Source organism: Populus euphratica, unplaced genomic scaffold (assembly GCF_000495115.2).
Source record: "Populus euphratica unplaced genomic scaffold, PopEup_1.0 scaffold1147.1, whole genome shotgun sequence".
Classification (NCBI taxonomy): Eukaryota; Viridiplantae; Streptophyta; class Magnoliopsida; order Malpighiales; family Salicaceae; genus Populus; species Populus euphratica.
The window spans coordinates 8,264-25,837 of NW_011500991.1; the positions used below are offsets into that span (position 1 = coordinate 8,264).

The following is a 17,574-nucleotide window of genomic DNA, read 5'->3' on the forward strand; positions in this document are numbered from 1 at the left end:
TTTCATTTATGTGATCGGCCTGCATTTAAAATGAACATTTACCATAAATTAAAGGTATCTTATATTATTAGATATATTATTATAAAACATGCTTTAGTTAAGGAGTTATTAATACTTCAAGTACAAAATGATGATATAAAACCTTGATAAAAATACACTTTTAAGTATCAATCACACTTGGAAGAAGACATAAATCTTTTGATCGTGTCACTTCAATACAGATTATTGTTGTGACAAGCTTAATTCTAAACTGTGGGTCTCGGGACCTTTATATCCACAGCGTTCATATCAATATTTTCCTAAATCATAGCTATCTTCATCTCTTTTAGGTAATTTTCCACACTCTTAGAAACTTGAGTAAGACTTTGTAACTCCTAATATAGGTCTTTTTAGTAATGGTAAGCCAATCTTCTTTTCATGATAACCTTCATTTCATCCCAAGTTTCAATAGACCTTTCTGTTGTGATATCGTGGTCGCATAAATTAATTACCCTAGCTTAAAACACAACAAACAAGATAATATAGAACAAGCAAGGGGTCGATCCCACGAGGAAGGTTTAAGTCAAATTTTTATGCTAGATGATATGCAACTTGGGGGGGTTTTGGATGTTATCTAAGCTAAAGCAAAAGAAATTAGAAAATTATCAAGCAAAATTAAATAAAATTAGAAAATTATCAAGAGAACAAACCTTGGTCATAAGTACACATCCACCTACAGAAATCAGAACTGATCATCAAAACAAAGCATTAATTTATATTCTGAATATCTATCTCTTCTTAACATTGTTTAGTTAACGGATCCACCGTATAACTAACCCTAACCATCAAACAACCACAATGTCCGCACTAGTAATTTAATTCAATGGCAGCTTTAAGAACTAAATAAGTTGATTAATCAAGAAAACATAACTATCCGCAGTCTATGTTTGATTTGATTGAATGTTCTCCCTCATATTAATAACGTAGATCTGCCACAATTATTAAACTCAGTTACTTCACAAGTTCATATACCACAACTCCGATTTTGATATCAAACTTAGCAATAGATTGTCTACAATAATAACTTAGAGTCCGCTCTAATAATTAAAATAAACAATGATAGGAAAAATAAGCATAGGAGAACAAACATATTCATCATATAAATTGAAAATAAAAGGTAAAATAAATTTCACAGTCCTTGCAACCAAGAAAAAGTGTTTAGCCTTGTATGTTTATTGAACAACTGATAAAAAAAAAAAAGGAATAATGTATAATTTTGATTTTCTTAGAGGAGGGGAGTGTTTTTCTCTTCTTGGGTGGTTGCCCCCCCTTCTCTTCTCTCATTCTTTTTATATCCTAAGAAATCCTAATCTCCATTTTACAAAATAGTCCTCCTTTAAGTAGACAGTTTACATTTAAGTACTTCAATAACTATTTTAAAAAAAAAACAAGAAGAAATAGCCTTGCATGAAATCTTTAAGATTTGACTTAGAGGAGCTAAATTGCGAAAATAAAAACTTGGATATCATTTTAGATGCTTCGGAATGTAATTTGGACTCATTTCTTCATGAAACCTATTTGTTGGTAGAATTCAGTTGTCATTTTTAAAAAATCATATCTCCCTCATATGACATCATTTTTTGTTGAAAATTTAATTTTTTATACAACTTTGAGTCAGGAATCCAAAAACATTTAGTTTGCATCAATTGGACTTTTGTAGCTCCAGATATTCAAGTCGGAATGGTAGAAGGTCAACATTGACAAATTGCAAGATTTAACTTTGAAAGTTGTGATTTTCATGCTCTTTCTTATTTTATTTTCTTACCTTAGATGTCTAGAAAGGTATGGATGTTAACCTTTTAATGCCACTAGAATCACTTCATTTCGACCTCTAGAGCTCACGCTCTGCACAAAATATCGACTGAAGGTCAAATCTGCTAATTACCTCAAATTTATTCTTTTTTGCATGTTTCATCTAAAAGTGCCTTCAAAACATACAATAAAGAATATCAATGCATTTTATATATAAAACATAGGCAAAACACTAGTTAAATATGGGTGAAACTATCAAATAATATGGTTACATCACTTTCATGATTTCTCATTTTATTCATCACAAGCTTATCCCATCATATGATTGGATAGTTGTTAAACTCTATCATAGCTAACTTCATTTTTTTTTCTAAATAGATGTGTCATCTAATTTTTTCCTCCCACTCTAGGTAGGTTCCTAGATCATTTGTTCACTAAAATGAGGGAATTTTCATTTTAATACTCTCAAGGTTCTTATCTATACCATCATGACCTTTATTATCCCGTATAATTCCTTCATCATATGTCTATCACTATTGTGCTTAAATCTACCTATATCAACCATGGATATTTAATCACCTTCATCAATATCTTCATCCAGCCTTGGGTATGGAAGCACGTCTCGCTTGCCTTCTAGCATTAGGGACCTTTTCAAAATATCCTTTTTAAAAGTTAGCAATTCCAACGTCTTGTCTATCTTTTGATCTTTCATATCACCAAACACCATATTTATATGCTTAAATTATTGTTGCATTCCTTACAACACAAAGAATATGTTCTCCTTTTCCTTTATAGATGTTGACTTAGTTTTGGAAAACATATTCAAGAGCCATAAAAGATGTTAGTAATAAACCTCATACACTCCATTACATAATTGCCCTTAAAAATATATCACTTTACTTGTGTTTTTTACTCTTGACTCAGGTTTTTTCGATGTTAATCTTTGACTTTATTGTCTTTTTCCATTCTTACCTTTTTAGTTTTTTATTGAACTAAACGAATTCAGTAAAAAATAAAACTTGATTGTAATGTTCAAACTATAGAATTCAAAGGAAAAAAAAAGACAAACAAGAAATGATAAAGAAATTTAGGAAGGAAGAGCAAAAGAAATGGAATTAGGAAGCAAAAATGTCTAGCCTAAGTTAAATGAAATATGTAAAAAGAAAATTTAGCACCAAGAACTATTTTGAAAGTCAAATTAAACACTAAATATCAACAAATAAACACTTTCTCAAATAATAATTCAACAAAACATATTTAAGATTGAACTTCTTAGCTTGCATTTATGGTTTGTTTTTTTTTCACTGCAAAATGGAATTAACTAAAAGATTTTTTCTTTTTTTTTTAATCACTGCAAAACACAATTGTAAACGAGAAAACCTGAAAATTAAGAACACAAGCTAGAGTAATTTGCATTAACTGTTTTGATTAATGTGCACAATGTGAATTTTAAATCTATATGGTGTGATTTGATTCAAAAAACAATTATCTATGATGTAATCTTGAAACAAAAAGAAAAAGAAATCTGAACAATTAAAAAATAAGAATAAAACAAGAAATTAAATATAATAAATTTGATTTTAGAGTCAAGTTTTGATACCAACCTAATACAAACCTAAAAGGCTAAACCTTGAAACACACGATCAAGAATTGAAATACTCACCTAAAAAGTTAAAATCAGATTTGAAACTCCGACCCCATGATTTATGGAACCAAAAGACGAATACTGCAATGATTATGTCTTTGATAAACTCTGGAAGTTCAATAAAGAACCCAAAAAAGAAAGTCTCCCACACTGTATAGTTTTTAATGACTACAAAATTCCCCTTTCCAATGTTTTTTTCGGCTACTTATAAAATATACCTTGCAAAATAAACATTAATTAGATAATAGGTAAAATTAAATCCATATAATTATCTAACTTAAATCCAAAACTGAATAAGAATAAAGTAGAAAGATCATATTTTTAATTAATAAAGCTTAATCTGTTTATAATACATGTTAAACAACCTCAATGCTTTAATGTCATCTATTAATCAATCCATCACAAGCCCATGCTTGTATTAAATGAAATTCAATCTACATAACTATCTAGCTTTATATTTGATATCATGTATAAATTATCAATGTCTACTGAATTCAAATATCACGAATCAACCCATTACACGTCCATTTTTGTATTAAATGAGTTCCAATCCACGTAAGGAAAAGTTTTAAGAGGTTGTTCTTATTCCAATTCTTCGCCCAGTCATTGTTCAGATACTAACTCTCCGTCTCTAAAATGTTGCGTATTTGCCCATGCACATTATTACATGCATGCATGACTTCAAAATATTAAATTTTTCGGGGATAGGTCTCCCTTAGAGCTTGAGTGATCATTCGTTAATTTCTTCAATTCTGAAGGTAAGATCCACGTTTGGAATGTCTGTAGTGATGAAAGCAAGATCACAGTTACACTTGAAGATTGTAAGAAACATGAAGGCATCATTTTAAACATTGAAACAACGGTGAAGAAAATCAAGAACAGCTTGCAGAGGTTCGATGCAAACATTTAATTGCCTTTTCAAGTGAAAAAAAAAATACAATAACCTTCATGCTTGAGGCAAATACTAAATATCCTCGCAACAACATAGTATGAAGCGCGTAACTGGCAATTCGAGGCGGTAGTTTACCTGGTGATCCTAGGGACAAAAGAATCAGTAATCCACAGCGGAAATAACTACAGGATATACGTTTCAAGAATAATAAAGAATAAACAGAAAAATTGCATAGCAAGTTTCAACAGCTCCTTCCCACCAAGATCTACGTAATATTCACCTTGGACTTAGTGGCAAATTTACTTAACATCTTTTACGTTTTGCTGTAGAAGAACTACAATCACATTTTCTAATGACTGCAACCCATCACAATTTCGAACATAATTGCATCTTCTATTTTAGAAGATATCAGGAAAAGGAGGGGAGAGGAAAGGAATTTTGGGGTTAGGAGAGAAGAAAATTGATATCTAGCTAGCTCCCTGGAGAATGATAACAAGCTGCTTCCAAATGGATTCTGCAAGAGCCATTTCAGGAACATTCTATAACATAGTAGGTGCTGCAGATTGAAGGACATTCTAAATGCAAAACACAATGTAGCCTCCGCCTAGCTCATTGGTGGGAAGGGAAAAGAAATCTTCCCCAACAGCAACCCCAGAACTTCACCAAGCAAATACATTTCTTCCTGGGATCATCTTTATGCATAGTACATGTACAAGCTGTTTGCGGCAGCACAGGCAATGGAATTTTCAGTAGGATGCCACGCTAAGTGCAACAACTTTGTGGAGAAATCAAAAGAATTTCCATTTGCATCAACTCCTGGGCCTTCTGCTCCTGCTATCGAGTGATCTCCACATTAATACAATAAAAACAAGTTGTTAAGATGACAAAAGAACACGGAAGGAAGGAAGAAGAGGCAAAGTGAAAGCACTGACCCCGTCTTACAACACGTGTTATGCTGCTTAGGGATCTTGAAGGCCTTGAAGGGGTCTGGACTTGTCTCCTAATATTATAATTCATGATTTATAAGATGTCCCATCTCAACTATCAAAATCATTAGTCTGAATCTCATTCATATATCAAACAGAAACTACCTCATTGGATTTTTGCTGGCTTCCAAAGTTGTTGCCTCAGTACTTTCTAGGTTACAACCAAATACCCGAAACAGATTGCTGGGGACATGAAAAAAAATACCAAACTAAGGCACATGGATTTGTGGTTTCAATAACAATAATACAATGACCATAAGTAAGGACAAAAAAAACCACTGACCTGTAGGAGCCTGTCGCAACTCGCAATCCATCACCACTCAAACAACACTCGAATTTATCAAAGATTGAATCATTTTCATATAAATCACACAACTGGGTAAATTCAAAGAATATAATTAGAATGGACACAGCCTAACAAAGAAAATTCCCTGGTCCGATTTTGTCTAAAGAAAGGAATCTCACCTTTGGTCTTAAATGTTCATGCACTTGGAAGGATGCAACTGGACCAGAATCCATATTGATATCCCACAACTATAATAAAGAAAATAGACAACTGAGAATCATGAAATTGAAATTGCTACTTAACTTCAAGTACATGCATGCATTAGGTGCCATGAAAACAAAATCATCTTAAATACTAGATTGTAGTTTTTTGAAACATCAGCACAAAGCAGAACCAGAAGTAATAGTTGCTTGAGAAATCTTTCCAAGAAAATAGAAAACTAAGGCAGATTGTTTTTACCAGCGGACAGTTTTCTTGGAAGACTTCGTTTCTAAATTTACCAAGCTTAGAGAAATAAGTTCTCCATTTTACTACTAATTCCCATATTCAGCAAATATAGTTTACCAAACATTTTGCAATTATGAAAAAGAGAGATTCTTATTTCAACAGTCAAATGCATTTTTCAAACAGATGAATTAAAAAAAAAACACATAGCAAATTAGTCTTGAAGTAAACAAAACCTATAACGTGCTCATGCACTCCATACATGCAAAATTAACAAATCAACTAGAATAAAAATTTGGATAAGCTACACATCACAAATAAAACTTAAAACAAATTTTACACGAACAGACAAATGGGCAAGAGATGTAAATCTATTAAACTTCTAAGTCAATTATTTCATGTCTATTTGTGTAAAATTTGTAACTTTCATTCCTTGTATTTATTTTTGTTTTAAAAATATCTGAAAGTTACAAACTAACATGACACGCATCATCAATCCAAACTCTTGCCATCATCCAGTAGTTTGCATTTCTATAAGTTCATATAAGGTAAGCCCAACGTTGTTCTTTGCTCAAAATGGCTTCAAGGGAAACGAAGTACTAATGTTGACCAGCTAGCAAAAATGCTTAGGTTTTTGCTTAGATGCTTATTGTAATATAAAATTTCATGAAGCACTCAATTTCCCTGAGCCAGTTACTTATCATGAAATTTCATACAGAACTCATTTTCCCTGAATCAGCTCATCTTGACACCATAGCATAAATTGAAACACTTGATCAAGTAAAGAAAAAAAAAAAAAAAAAAAAAAAAAAAAAAAAAAAAAAAAAAAAAAAAAAAAAAAAAAAAAAAAAAAAAAAAAAAAAAAAAAAAAAAAAAAAAAAAAAAAAAAAAAAAAAAAAAAAAAAAAAAAAAAAAAAAAAACATAAAATAAAAAAGCAGAATACCAACATTCTTTTTACCTTTATGGTTTTCAGATTAATAGCACGAGTCGTCCTATTATGTACTTACTGTCCAATGTCTTGGAACCTTGTTATGGACATAACCTCCTGTTTCTTGCTTCCCACAACAGGTCATAGATAAAACAAATTCGCAGGAAAAGTCAAATTCTATCTCTAGACATTTTGCTTGATGAATATTGCATTTGTTGGAATCATACTGTTTGGAAATCCTATGATTGCAGAGATGGACATTTCTTCTGTGCTTATAAGCCACAACATAGCATGCTTAGGAGGCCAGTTTTAACCCTTGACTCCTATGAATATATCTATCGAAAAGACTTGCAGCAAATTCAATGAAAAATTATGAACCAAAATCTTTGCAATTATATAAGTCCATACCTTAAGAGTCATGTAATCACGACTGAGTATATGTCTTCCATCCCTTGCAAATTTAATATCAGAGATTGAGGCAATTATTTCTGTAAAAAATGATCTGGAGCCTGGTGCCTCTGGTTCCTCAAACCTGTATGCAGAGGATTTTACTGGTGGGCTGTTTATAGTACTGGAAGTAAATGAGCGATATAAAATAACACTTACAATTTGGCATGAGAGTCGCACAAAGCTGATTGTCGCAAATCAATGAGTCGGATTGAGCCTTTTGAACTGCTGTATGCTAATGTATTGCAATGGCCAGGATGGAATTCTGCTGATGTTATAACCTCTGCAAGGATAAGTGTACAGGTTGAGACCTCAAAAGAATATAGGTAATGCAGATGCTTAGCGGTTGAAATAATCAATTACTCAACCAAAGGGAGGACAGTCGATGGCAAACATTGTCCAGTATCTATTCAGAAATTCATATGGGAAGGCGAAGGACAGTATTGAAAAAACAGTTCATGTGCACCAGGAAAACCAACTGAATTCCAAAAGGTGAAATATACAAAGCCAGAATCCTCAAAATTTGATCACAAGTAAATTAATGCTTAAATTTACATCCTTAATACAATCAGCATCAGTGAACAAAGAGCTTACCAGTAAGATCCTCCATATTTGCAGGTTTGACATCAACAATATTGAAACTTTGATTGCTAATTTCCAAATTCCAAAGATTTATTCGTAGGTCATCGGCAGATATAAAAGTTTCACCATCACTGGAATATATGACACAGGATGGAAAGATTAGAGCAATTTCAATAAATCATAACAATATCAGACAAGCTTGAACAAACAGAGAGATGCTAGTCCAGTGACAATAATCTTTCATTATGTGTTCCATTAGAAGCAATGAGCAAAACTAGCATGTCTAGAAACCCTCAATATGCAATGTCTAGCACGACAGAGCCAATGATAATGCAAAGAACAAGCCAATACCATCCAATTTGCATGTACAGTGCAATTTCGTTCTTCAAAAAGGACAAATTGAACAAATGAAAAAGGCAAGATAAAATTGAGAAAGAAAAAACTAAGGTCGGTGACTATAGAGACACTTAAACTCAATAACATTTATAGCTCAAATGTACACTGTTTTAATGTGTGAGATTTTTAGCTTGCCACTTTAAGAAATAAAAACCAACTTTACAAGCCTGAAGAAGAGTTCCTAGAATCTTCCATCATTGCATTTTGAGGCAACTGTAATGGGATAGGTTTTCATTTCTTTTATGGGATATCAGGCGGCTTAGAATGATTCCTTTTGGCTATATTCAGAAAAGATGTGCTCCTGTTTGTTCCTCTTTGCTTTTCTCTTTCTTATATTGTCTATCTTAAGAATTACAACAGGCCAAAACACGGTTCTTTTCATTTGTAGAAACATTCCAAATAAAAAATAAGTGGCACAAAATCTTATCATCTCTGTCTTCCTCCCCAATTTTAAAGCCCATGGGACTCAATAACATTACAAAAGAGCACCTTAGAAACAAACCATGCTACAAGCACATAGCAATAAAATATACAACACAACATCAGTAGCAATGCTGCTCTTTTATCACCATTTCAGTTTTTCTTGAGAAACAAAATTCATGAATGCCAATTAGTAGTGACAGATTTCCATCATCAACAACAAAAAAGGGAAAAATTGAAACATACATCTGTAGACTGTTTTAAAGTCTAATCATTGTCCAAGAATGAACCCAAGAACTAAACAATAATGAAAACCTTAAAAGAACAAAACTAATGAAAACAGATGCAACTACAAGCTCAAAACAACCACAAAAGAAAAGGAATGACCTGTTGTTTGAAATTGAATTAATATGATAATCATGAGCATGAGCATATACCCTTCGACAACTAGCCATCAAGCTTGTCTCATCGCACGTCACCTAAGAGTTAGATCCAAAAAAGATAATGCAAGCAGTTCAAATAACAAATCAACCTCATCAGAAAAACTGTTTCCATTTATCAACACCACCCACACCCACCCCCCACTCCAGCCCTAAAAAGGAAAATATAAGACTTCCAGAATTTGATTCATACCTCATATATCTAGCATTAAAAAAAGAAAGAAAAAAAAAACACAAATAGAGGGTGCAAAGGGAAACCAACTTACTCATTATTTGTTTTAGTAACCATAGCATCAAATGCTACACCAGTAACATAGAAAGGTTACAAAATCAATTGAAAGCATTGTTCCCTTGAACAAGGACGCCTTTAAAAAATGCACTACTGCATATGAGGATGAGTGACAAGTGGAGATAAGACAAAATTCTTTCAGAGTGTTTGGTTGCTTTAAATTTTCTTTTGGTGACTTATTCAGCTGTTAAGCGATCCAGTTATTGGGATTTCCTTCAGTTTTTTGAGATCTTGCATTATGGATTATCGTTATAATTGAACAACAGTCTGTTTCATAAAATGACAAGCTTTTTTTTGCATGGTCTGTTCCATTGTGTTATCATCTTTCCATTTTAATGTAAGGCCTATTATTTCTTCTCCATCCTGTGATTTTTCATGGATGGCCCTTTCCTATGGTACATTTGAATGGGGAGAAAAACAAGGCTTGACTTCCAAGAATACATTAACAAATCAATTAAGGAAGTTTTTGAATAGCAAAAGATTCTGTAGTCATAAAGTTACATTGGAGGAATCAATTCAAGGAAAATTGTACTTCATACTGTTTCAGACATGAGCAAGTCTATTTTGGATTTAAAAAAAAAATGTGGAAACTGGAATTAGTTTTACTTATTAAAAAAATATAACCAATTCACAAAAGGAAAAGGAAAAGAAATGGAATGGTTTAAGTACAACTACCACTGGTAAACGCAATGATGGAAAGCCCCCAGGAGGAATGCTGAAGTCATTGCTTGGTAAATCGTACTTGTCTCCTCCATTTGCAAGATATTGTTTACCAATACTTGAATTGCTTGAACTGGCAATGCTACCATTTCCTATAGCTTTAGAAGGGTCCACATTCATTTCAGAAATTTTCTTCACCTTCTTCTCTTGGACCTGTACAATTCTCATAAAGAAATATCAAAAAAATAAGTGGGCTTAAAATGTAGCAACCATGGACCAAAATATCAATAATAATATCACTTGAAACAGTCAGGACAAGGAGTTGATATATGAGGTGTTCCACTTTTGATAAACCTAGACATTATGATTTTAAGATACACTTAGACATTATGAGTATAAGCCCACATTTGAGCACAGATAATAAAATTCATCATGCATACATTTATGGGGATGCATGCTACACATTCAAAACTCTCTAAAACACTACTATGCATTCAAGCTCTCTTGAACACATTCTGACTAATTATATAGCCCTTTGTTATGCACTAAGTTGCAGTGTTTCTGTAAAGCGGCAAATGAGTAACATCCTATATGCTTTTGACACAACAAGTAAACACCATAACATGCTATACACAGTTTCATTTACATACCTCTCATATAAACTATGACTAGATCCTTGTACACAAGACTATTTGATAGGACAAATTCAAAGACAGAAAAAAACTTAATTAAGATTTTTGATAAAAAAAAAATGGCCTCCAAGCAGATCAATAAAAAAATTATTATATTTGTTCTCATTTTTATGCCATGTGAACAGAAGCATGCTGGCCATTGGCCAGGTAGCATGATAACAGACTAGGTAGTTGAAGCTCACTAGTAGACATAATAAATGAAAAGTATTTAGCCTTTCATCATGCTTCAAGATAACATTAACGTTCCTTTCCTACCTTCCAATACTTGATGGTTTTATCATTAGTAGATAGGAGAAAAAGAGCACCATTGGTTGTTTGGCACCATCTGATTTTGTTAATTTTCTCCTCTATTTCCAAACTCTTGAGATAGTCAAACTGAAAAAAGAAATGAACATGCAAGTGTGAATGTCAGAAGCTTGGTAAGCCAAAATGCATCTGAAATCAGACCAAGAATAAATGACAGAAAAGAAGACCTCAGGTTCATGGCTCTGAAATTCTGTTTTATATCGAAACTCAGGATGCCTACTAATTGGGTAACCCATCCTCTCCAGATCCCTTCTGGATCCACCATGCTACACATTACAGAACAGGTTTGTCATAATATGCCACTAACATGACAACAATCCACTAGCAAGAAAATATTAGCAAAAATATCAATATTGCATTTTGCTAACAAAGCTAGAAAGGGAAGAAAGAGCACACATCCTTAGTGTCAGTTCTCTCAAAGAGAACCACACGGCCTCCACGGTCACCAGTAGCAAGATGATCACCACTTCTATCAAATTCAATAGCTGAAATAATATCAACTGCATAAAGAAACACAATAAGATTAAGGAATTTTATTATATTTTCTACCATACAGTTGAAAATAATATTATTGTAGCACAAACAAAATATATGAGCTTGTTGAAATGCATAGCAAACAAATAAATAAACACATAAACAAATAACATATACAGCGTGAAAATAAGAACAATACAAACCAAAACATCATTATCAGTGATTCCCAAACAAAGAAAGAAGTTACTGGCTCTCAATGAGCAGCACATTGTGAGAGTATCCAATAGGACACCAACAAAGCTCCTAAAACAGAATGTCCTTTGTACTTGCTGGAGGTAGATAGCAAGGTAAGCAGGGTCTTGCATAAACAAAATATAATCTAATAAACAGCTTGCTCTTTTCTCCCACATAATGCTGGATCTTTAGCAAAAAGTCATTTTTTACATATACAGATTACTGAACTCAAGATTTGTACTTGCCAACCAAACAAGCAGCCATTCTACTTCCCTGTGCACCAATAAAAAAAAGATTTGCCAGGGCAATAACAATCAAATACTCAGTTTCATAGCAGTGATGGCACAATTCCGCAACCCCGTCCTTGAACCAAAAGAAGACTTTCAAGATAAGTTTCTCAATAAAAATCTTGTCTGATATCCACAACTATCTTTTCCAAGTGAAAGAAAATAGCTTCAAAGAACACTCTATACTACAATCCTCCTAGAGAAATTATAACAATCTTTTCCAAATGAAAGAACGTAACTTCTAATGCCACTCTGTACCAGAATTCTCCTAGAGAAATTATTGTGATTCCTTTGATGTAGAAATATATACTTTCAGCAACAAACTTTATGTCCCTTGTTTTAAATATTAAGGATATTCACTCCTATCTATCTAGAGATTCAATCTTCTACCATCAAGTCCTCGATAAAAGAAACCATCGAATGGAAACATTCATTTCTCAAGGTCACTCTTTACCAAACCACCTCAAAGTCATAAACCTTGGCATCTCAACTACTGGCAGACAGTTTTGGCACTTACTACTTGTCACTATGTTTATTCATATTAATCCATCATCTCATCTGCAATGTTGTAAGTTTTAGATGTGCAACCTTCAGGAAAAATGCATAGATGAAGGTCTAGACTGTTCCAGATGTTATTTCCCAAAATCGTGCTCCAACATAAACACAAGTGGATCGTTCCTTCATTTCTTCTTTAGTTTAAATAACATCTAATAATCCTTCTTCATGTTCACAGTTTTCATTCCACTTCAGTAACAAATGGGACAAAGCATCCCTTCTACTTACCTCGTTCCATAACCTCTCAAAGCTTTAAAAATACATGCATGTCCCTTTTTCTGGAATGCCACCTAACTCACCATCCTCATTTTGGATTAACTCTTGTTGTTGTATATCTAAAGATAAACCACCAATGACATTTCTTCCATGGGGTTTCTTTATTGTAACCCTCCTCCAAGTCAGAGAAACCTCTCATTAAATTTACACAAGGTTGGAAATGATGCAGAAAAAACCATTCGGCTGATTTTCAAACCAATATAAATCAAGCAACATCCAGAGATATAGGCAAGGAAAAAATAAAAGTAAAACTCTGAAGCTCTATTCAACTCGAAAGAAGTTTCTCATATTCTCCGTGCGTGTTGTTCTTGAACAACGAATAACAAGAAAAAAAGGAAAAAACTTAGGTCTCCCACCAAACCTGCCCTAATCACTTATATATATATATATATATATATATGTAAAATGTATTCAATTATAAACCGAAGAAAAAATAATTATCCATAGAAACACAAAAAAGTCTAATTACACTTCACTAAATCAAACATATCAACTACGTAACAAACTCCAAACTGATTATTGGTTATACAAAATCATTAAGATCCAAACTATAGCCATCAAGTTCAAGTAATCTGCAACTTATAAATAAAACACCCATTGCATGCAACATCATAAAAATTAAATTAAAAAAAAAAAAAACACCAAAGCCCATCCTCTCAACATTTTCATATCTTAAATGAGAGATATATTGTTATATTATTTATTATTATAATAAAAATAAAAATAATTCAACCATTGAGACAGAGTTCTCTTCTCTGCTTGCCTTTCTGTTTTTTGGTTTGGTCTTTTCCTTTTCCCCTTTTTTTTTTCACTTTGTATTTCCCCGGAGGCCAAATGAGAAAAATAAAATTCCACTTTCTCTCTCGGGAAAAAGGAAAACCCAAGAACACAATGTTTACTTAAAAGTAGAAAATGGGGATTTTAATGGATTTTTCTTCTACATTTTTTTTTTCTTCAAGGACGAGGGGTAAATTAATTATATTATAGTTTTAAAATCTGGACCGATCTAGTTAATTGGCTTGAGACCTAGTTGATCCGGGTCTGAAATTAGTCCGAGCCTAAATAAAAACTCGGCTGAGAGTTGGCTTGATAAAACTCGGTCGACCCACTTGCCTGAAAGGTGGTCCGGTGAAACTCAGTCGACCCGGCAGGTAGACCCGCAATCCAGGCAGACTCAGTTGAGAGCCGAACATCTTTTTTTTTGAACCTAAATAAAAATTCGGCTGAGAGTTGGCTCGATAAAACTCGGTCGACCCACCCGCCTGGAAGGTAGTCCGGTGAAACTCAATCGACCTGGCAGGTAGACCCGCAATCCAGGCAGACTCAGTTGAGAGCCAAACTTCTTTTTTTTCATATACACAGCAAACATCCCCTCTATCAATGGACTCTACTTTTATTAAGCCTCTAGTAATGATCCCTACTCGTTCCCTCCAATTCATCAAGCCTAGACAACCCCTGCCTCGACAGAGTGTATAGAACTCAACATTATGAAGCGCAATCCACGCAACCTTCCTAAATTTTAATACATTTTTCTTTTTTATCTCACCTTAAAAAAATATATATTAATAAAATACTAAAAAAAAAACTCAACATTTATCAAAATATATATTAATAAAATACTAAAAAAAATGGTGTTCTTTTTTTTCCTCTCTCACTAAAGCTCCCACACTCACAACCTTTATCAAAATCTACTAAGTTAAATCCTACATTACAATTCAGATCTCCACATGTTAATGCTATCTCTCAATCCCACCCTAAAATACTTATAGTTATTAATTAGTATATAAAAATGCATTCTCATCAAGGCTTTATATCATCAAATTACACTTAAAGTATCATTAAATTCCCTAACTTAAGCTTATTTTATAATAACAAATCTGATAATATAAGATAGCTTTAATTTATAGTAAATGTTCATTTTAAATGCAGACATATCTCATAATTTAAAAGATTGATTGATGTGATTAACTATTGCAAGTGAAAGAACAAAGAAAATGTTAAGTTTAGAAAAGAGATGCTAATTCAATTTAAATTAGAACACTATTCAATCATTGAGTCATATCTAGAGCTGTAAAACTTGGATTTCAGTTTGGTTTTTATGGCTTGAAAGCTAAGATATAGGCCTAAAACATTCCTGAGAGTTCAGGACTTATTTCTGCCATTTAGAAGTCCAAATCTTAGCAATAAAAAAGAAGTCTAAATCTGTCATATAGCCTAGTTGTTTAGTGTTTAGCTCATATCTAGAGTTCTAAAAGTCCAAATAGCCTTATTCTTGTTTTGTTGAAAAGTTGAAATAATTTTCTAGAACTTTCATGAAGACTATCTGTTCAGATTCTAATGTTAGCAATGACGTTTTATATAGACAAGAAGATAAAGATTGTTACCAAGTCAAGAGGAGACCACCGACTTAATAATTAGTTATCAAATCAATAGTTTCAAATTTTAGTATATAAAAGGAGGCATTTGTCATGCATTTAGGCATCTTGGTTTTCATATCAAGATCTTGATTTTGCTCTCTCTCTTTGTATTTTGTAACATTCAAGTTTTATTCCACATTATATTTTCTTTAATATATTATTTATGCTTTCTATTTCCTTTACTATACTTAATAATTATGTTTTTATCTTGTTTTTCTATATTTATCTTATTCATAATGTTCAGCTAAGTTTATTATGTCAAGGTGAAAAGGTTATACTAATGGTGTAAGAATAAATCTAGCATAAACTTAACATGGATTTTAATGTTTGATAGTAATATATTTTGTATCTATTATCTTACTCACTCTAAATACCTTGCTTGTTAAATGGTTAATCTAGATTTATATTGAACAACCCTTGGTATAACAAATACTTGGTACTTTCATAGCCCAACTGTATAGTATAACCGACACCCGTGCTATGAAAAGAATTTGATTTGTTGTTAACATAAGTTATCACTATGAATACCTAACAACATTTACAAGTATTGGCATTACTCAAATAACATGATTAATATAATCATGTTAATAAATTATAATTCGATTGTAACCTTCTTTGTTTATGGTTTCCAATTAAATAATAAAAAGAGTTTATATTATACATACTTGAAATATCATTAATGGATCCTCTAACCTTGACAATTGTTTTATATTTGTTCAAATCCTTACATTAATATCACATCTCAAAACTCTCTTCAACTTCTTTTTCATTATTAACTATTTCTTTATTTGTAGTTTATACAGTTAACCTTCCTATGGTTTGACCTTGGTCTTGCCGAGTTATTTATTATTTTGACACTTCTACACTTGGAAGAAGACATCGATTTTTTTTTTATGATTAGTATTTAAAAGTGCATTTTTATCAAGATTTTATATCATTATTTTGCACTTGAAGTATCAACAACTCCTTGATTAGAGCATGTTTTATAATAACAAGTCTGATAATATAAGATACCTTTAATTTATGGTAAATATTCATTTTAAATGCAGGCCTATCACATAAATCAAAGAATTGATTGATGAGTTTAATTACTAAAATTGAAAAGACAAGAAGAGGGCTAAGTTTAGAAAAGAGGTGCTGATTGAATTCAAATTGGAACACCATTCAGTTATTGGATCATAAATGGAGCTATAGAACTTGTATTTAGGTCTGGTTTATATGGATAGAAAGTTAAGATATAGGTCTCAAACTTTTATGAGAGTCTAAAATTCAAAAGGACCATTTTCAAGTTCAAATTATAGTAATAACAGAGAAGTTAAAAGTTGTCCTATAGTCCAGACATTATTCAATATGGATAAGTATGTCTCTTCTTGTTTATTTATATTTCTCTTTTTCATTATGTTTAGCTAAGTTTATTATGTCAAGATGAAAATGTTTCACTAATAGTGTTAGGATAAGTATAATATAAACTCAATATGGACTTCAATGCTTATTGATTAGTACTTAAAAGTGTATTTTTATTAAGGTTTTATATCAATTTTTTTTTGCATTTGAAGTATCAATAACTCCTTACTAAAGTATATTTTATAATAACAAGTATGATACCATAAGATACCTTTAATTTATGGTAAATGTTTATCCTAAATGCAGGCCTATCATATAAATAAAAGGATTGATTGATGAGTTGAAGTACTGAAATTGAAAAGATAAAAAAAGGTGAAGTTTAAAAAAGAGATGTTGGTTTAGTCCAAATTGGAATATTATTCGATAATTGGATCATAACTGGAACTATAGAACTTGGATTTATGTCTACTTTATATGGATGAAAAACTAAGATATAGGCTTAAAACTTTCACAAGAAGGCAAGACTCAATTATGCTATTTGGAAGTCTAAATATTAGCAATAACGTAGAACTTCGAATCTGTCCTACAGCCTATATATTGTTCAATATTCAACCCATATCTTGAGTTTTAGAAGTCCAAATGACCTCAACTTTTTACTTATGAAAAGCTGAGATAATTTTCTAGAACTTTCATATCTAAGTTTGTTTAAATTATGACATTAACAATGACTTTTTTTAGTAGACAAGAAGATAAGGATTGTCACCAAGTCAAGATGTGGCCAC

General features: G+C 32.1%; 1 protein-coding gene across 3 annotated transcripts; it reads right to left on the reverse strand.

The window, feature by feature from the left end:
- Window positions 1-4,310: 4,310 nt before the first annotated feature.
- On the reverse strand, window positions 4,311-11,772 carry LOC105116977 (serine/threonine protein phosphatase 2A 55 kDa regulatory subunit B beta isoform-like). 3 transcript variants are annotated; one of them, XM_011014503.1, is made up of 13 exons: window positions 11,602-11,772; window positions 11,373-11,471; window positions 11,155-11,274; window positions 10,223-10,420; window positions 9,206-9,297; window positions 8,015-8,133; window positions 7,580-7,703; window positions 7,382-7,505; window positions 5,780-5,848; window positions 5,598-5,689; window positions 5,420-5,497; window positions 5,261-5,328; window positions 4,311-5,159 (listed from the first exon to the last, which is right to left on the reverse strand). In XM_011014503.1, exons 1-13 carry the CDS (start codon window positions 11,755-11,757, stop codon window positions 5,023-5,025), a joined length of 1,476 nt encoding a protein of 491 aa, XP_011012805.1. In that variant the 5' UTR covers window positions 11,758-11,772; the 3' UTR covers window positions 4,311-5,022. The 3 variants fall into 3 exon arrangements, with proteins under 3 accessions (XP_011012805.1, XP_011012804.1, XP_011012803.1); XM_011014502.1 differs by having other exon boundaries at window positions 10,220-10,420; XM_011014501.1 differs by having other exon boundaries at window positions 4,311-5,162; window positions 10,220-10,420.
- Between the last annotated feature and the right edge of the window lie 5,802 nt (window positions 11,773-17,574).

Excerpts from the sequence above, each read along its gene's own strand:
- LOC105116977 (XM_011014501.1), bottom strand. The coding sequence starts at position 11,757 with ATGGTAGAAAATATAATAAAATTCCTTAATCTTATTGTGTTTCTTTAT. Across the intron at positions 10,421-11,154 it reads AAACCATCAAGTATTGGAAG|GTCCAAGAGAAGAAGGTGAA; the intron begins GTAGGAAAGGAA and ends AGAATTGTACAG. Across the intron at positions 7,506-7,579 it reads TGCGACTCTCATGCCAAATT|GTTTGAGGAACCAGAGGCAC; the intron begins GTAAGTGTTATT and ends CTCTGCATACAG.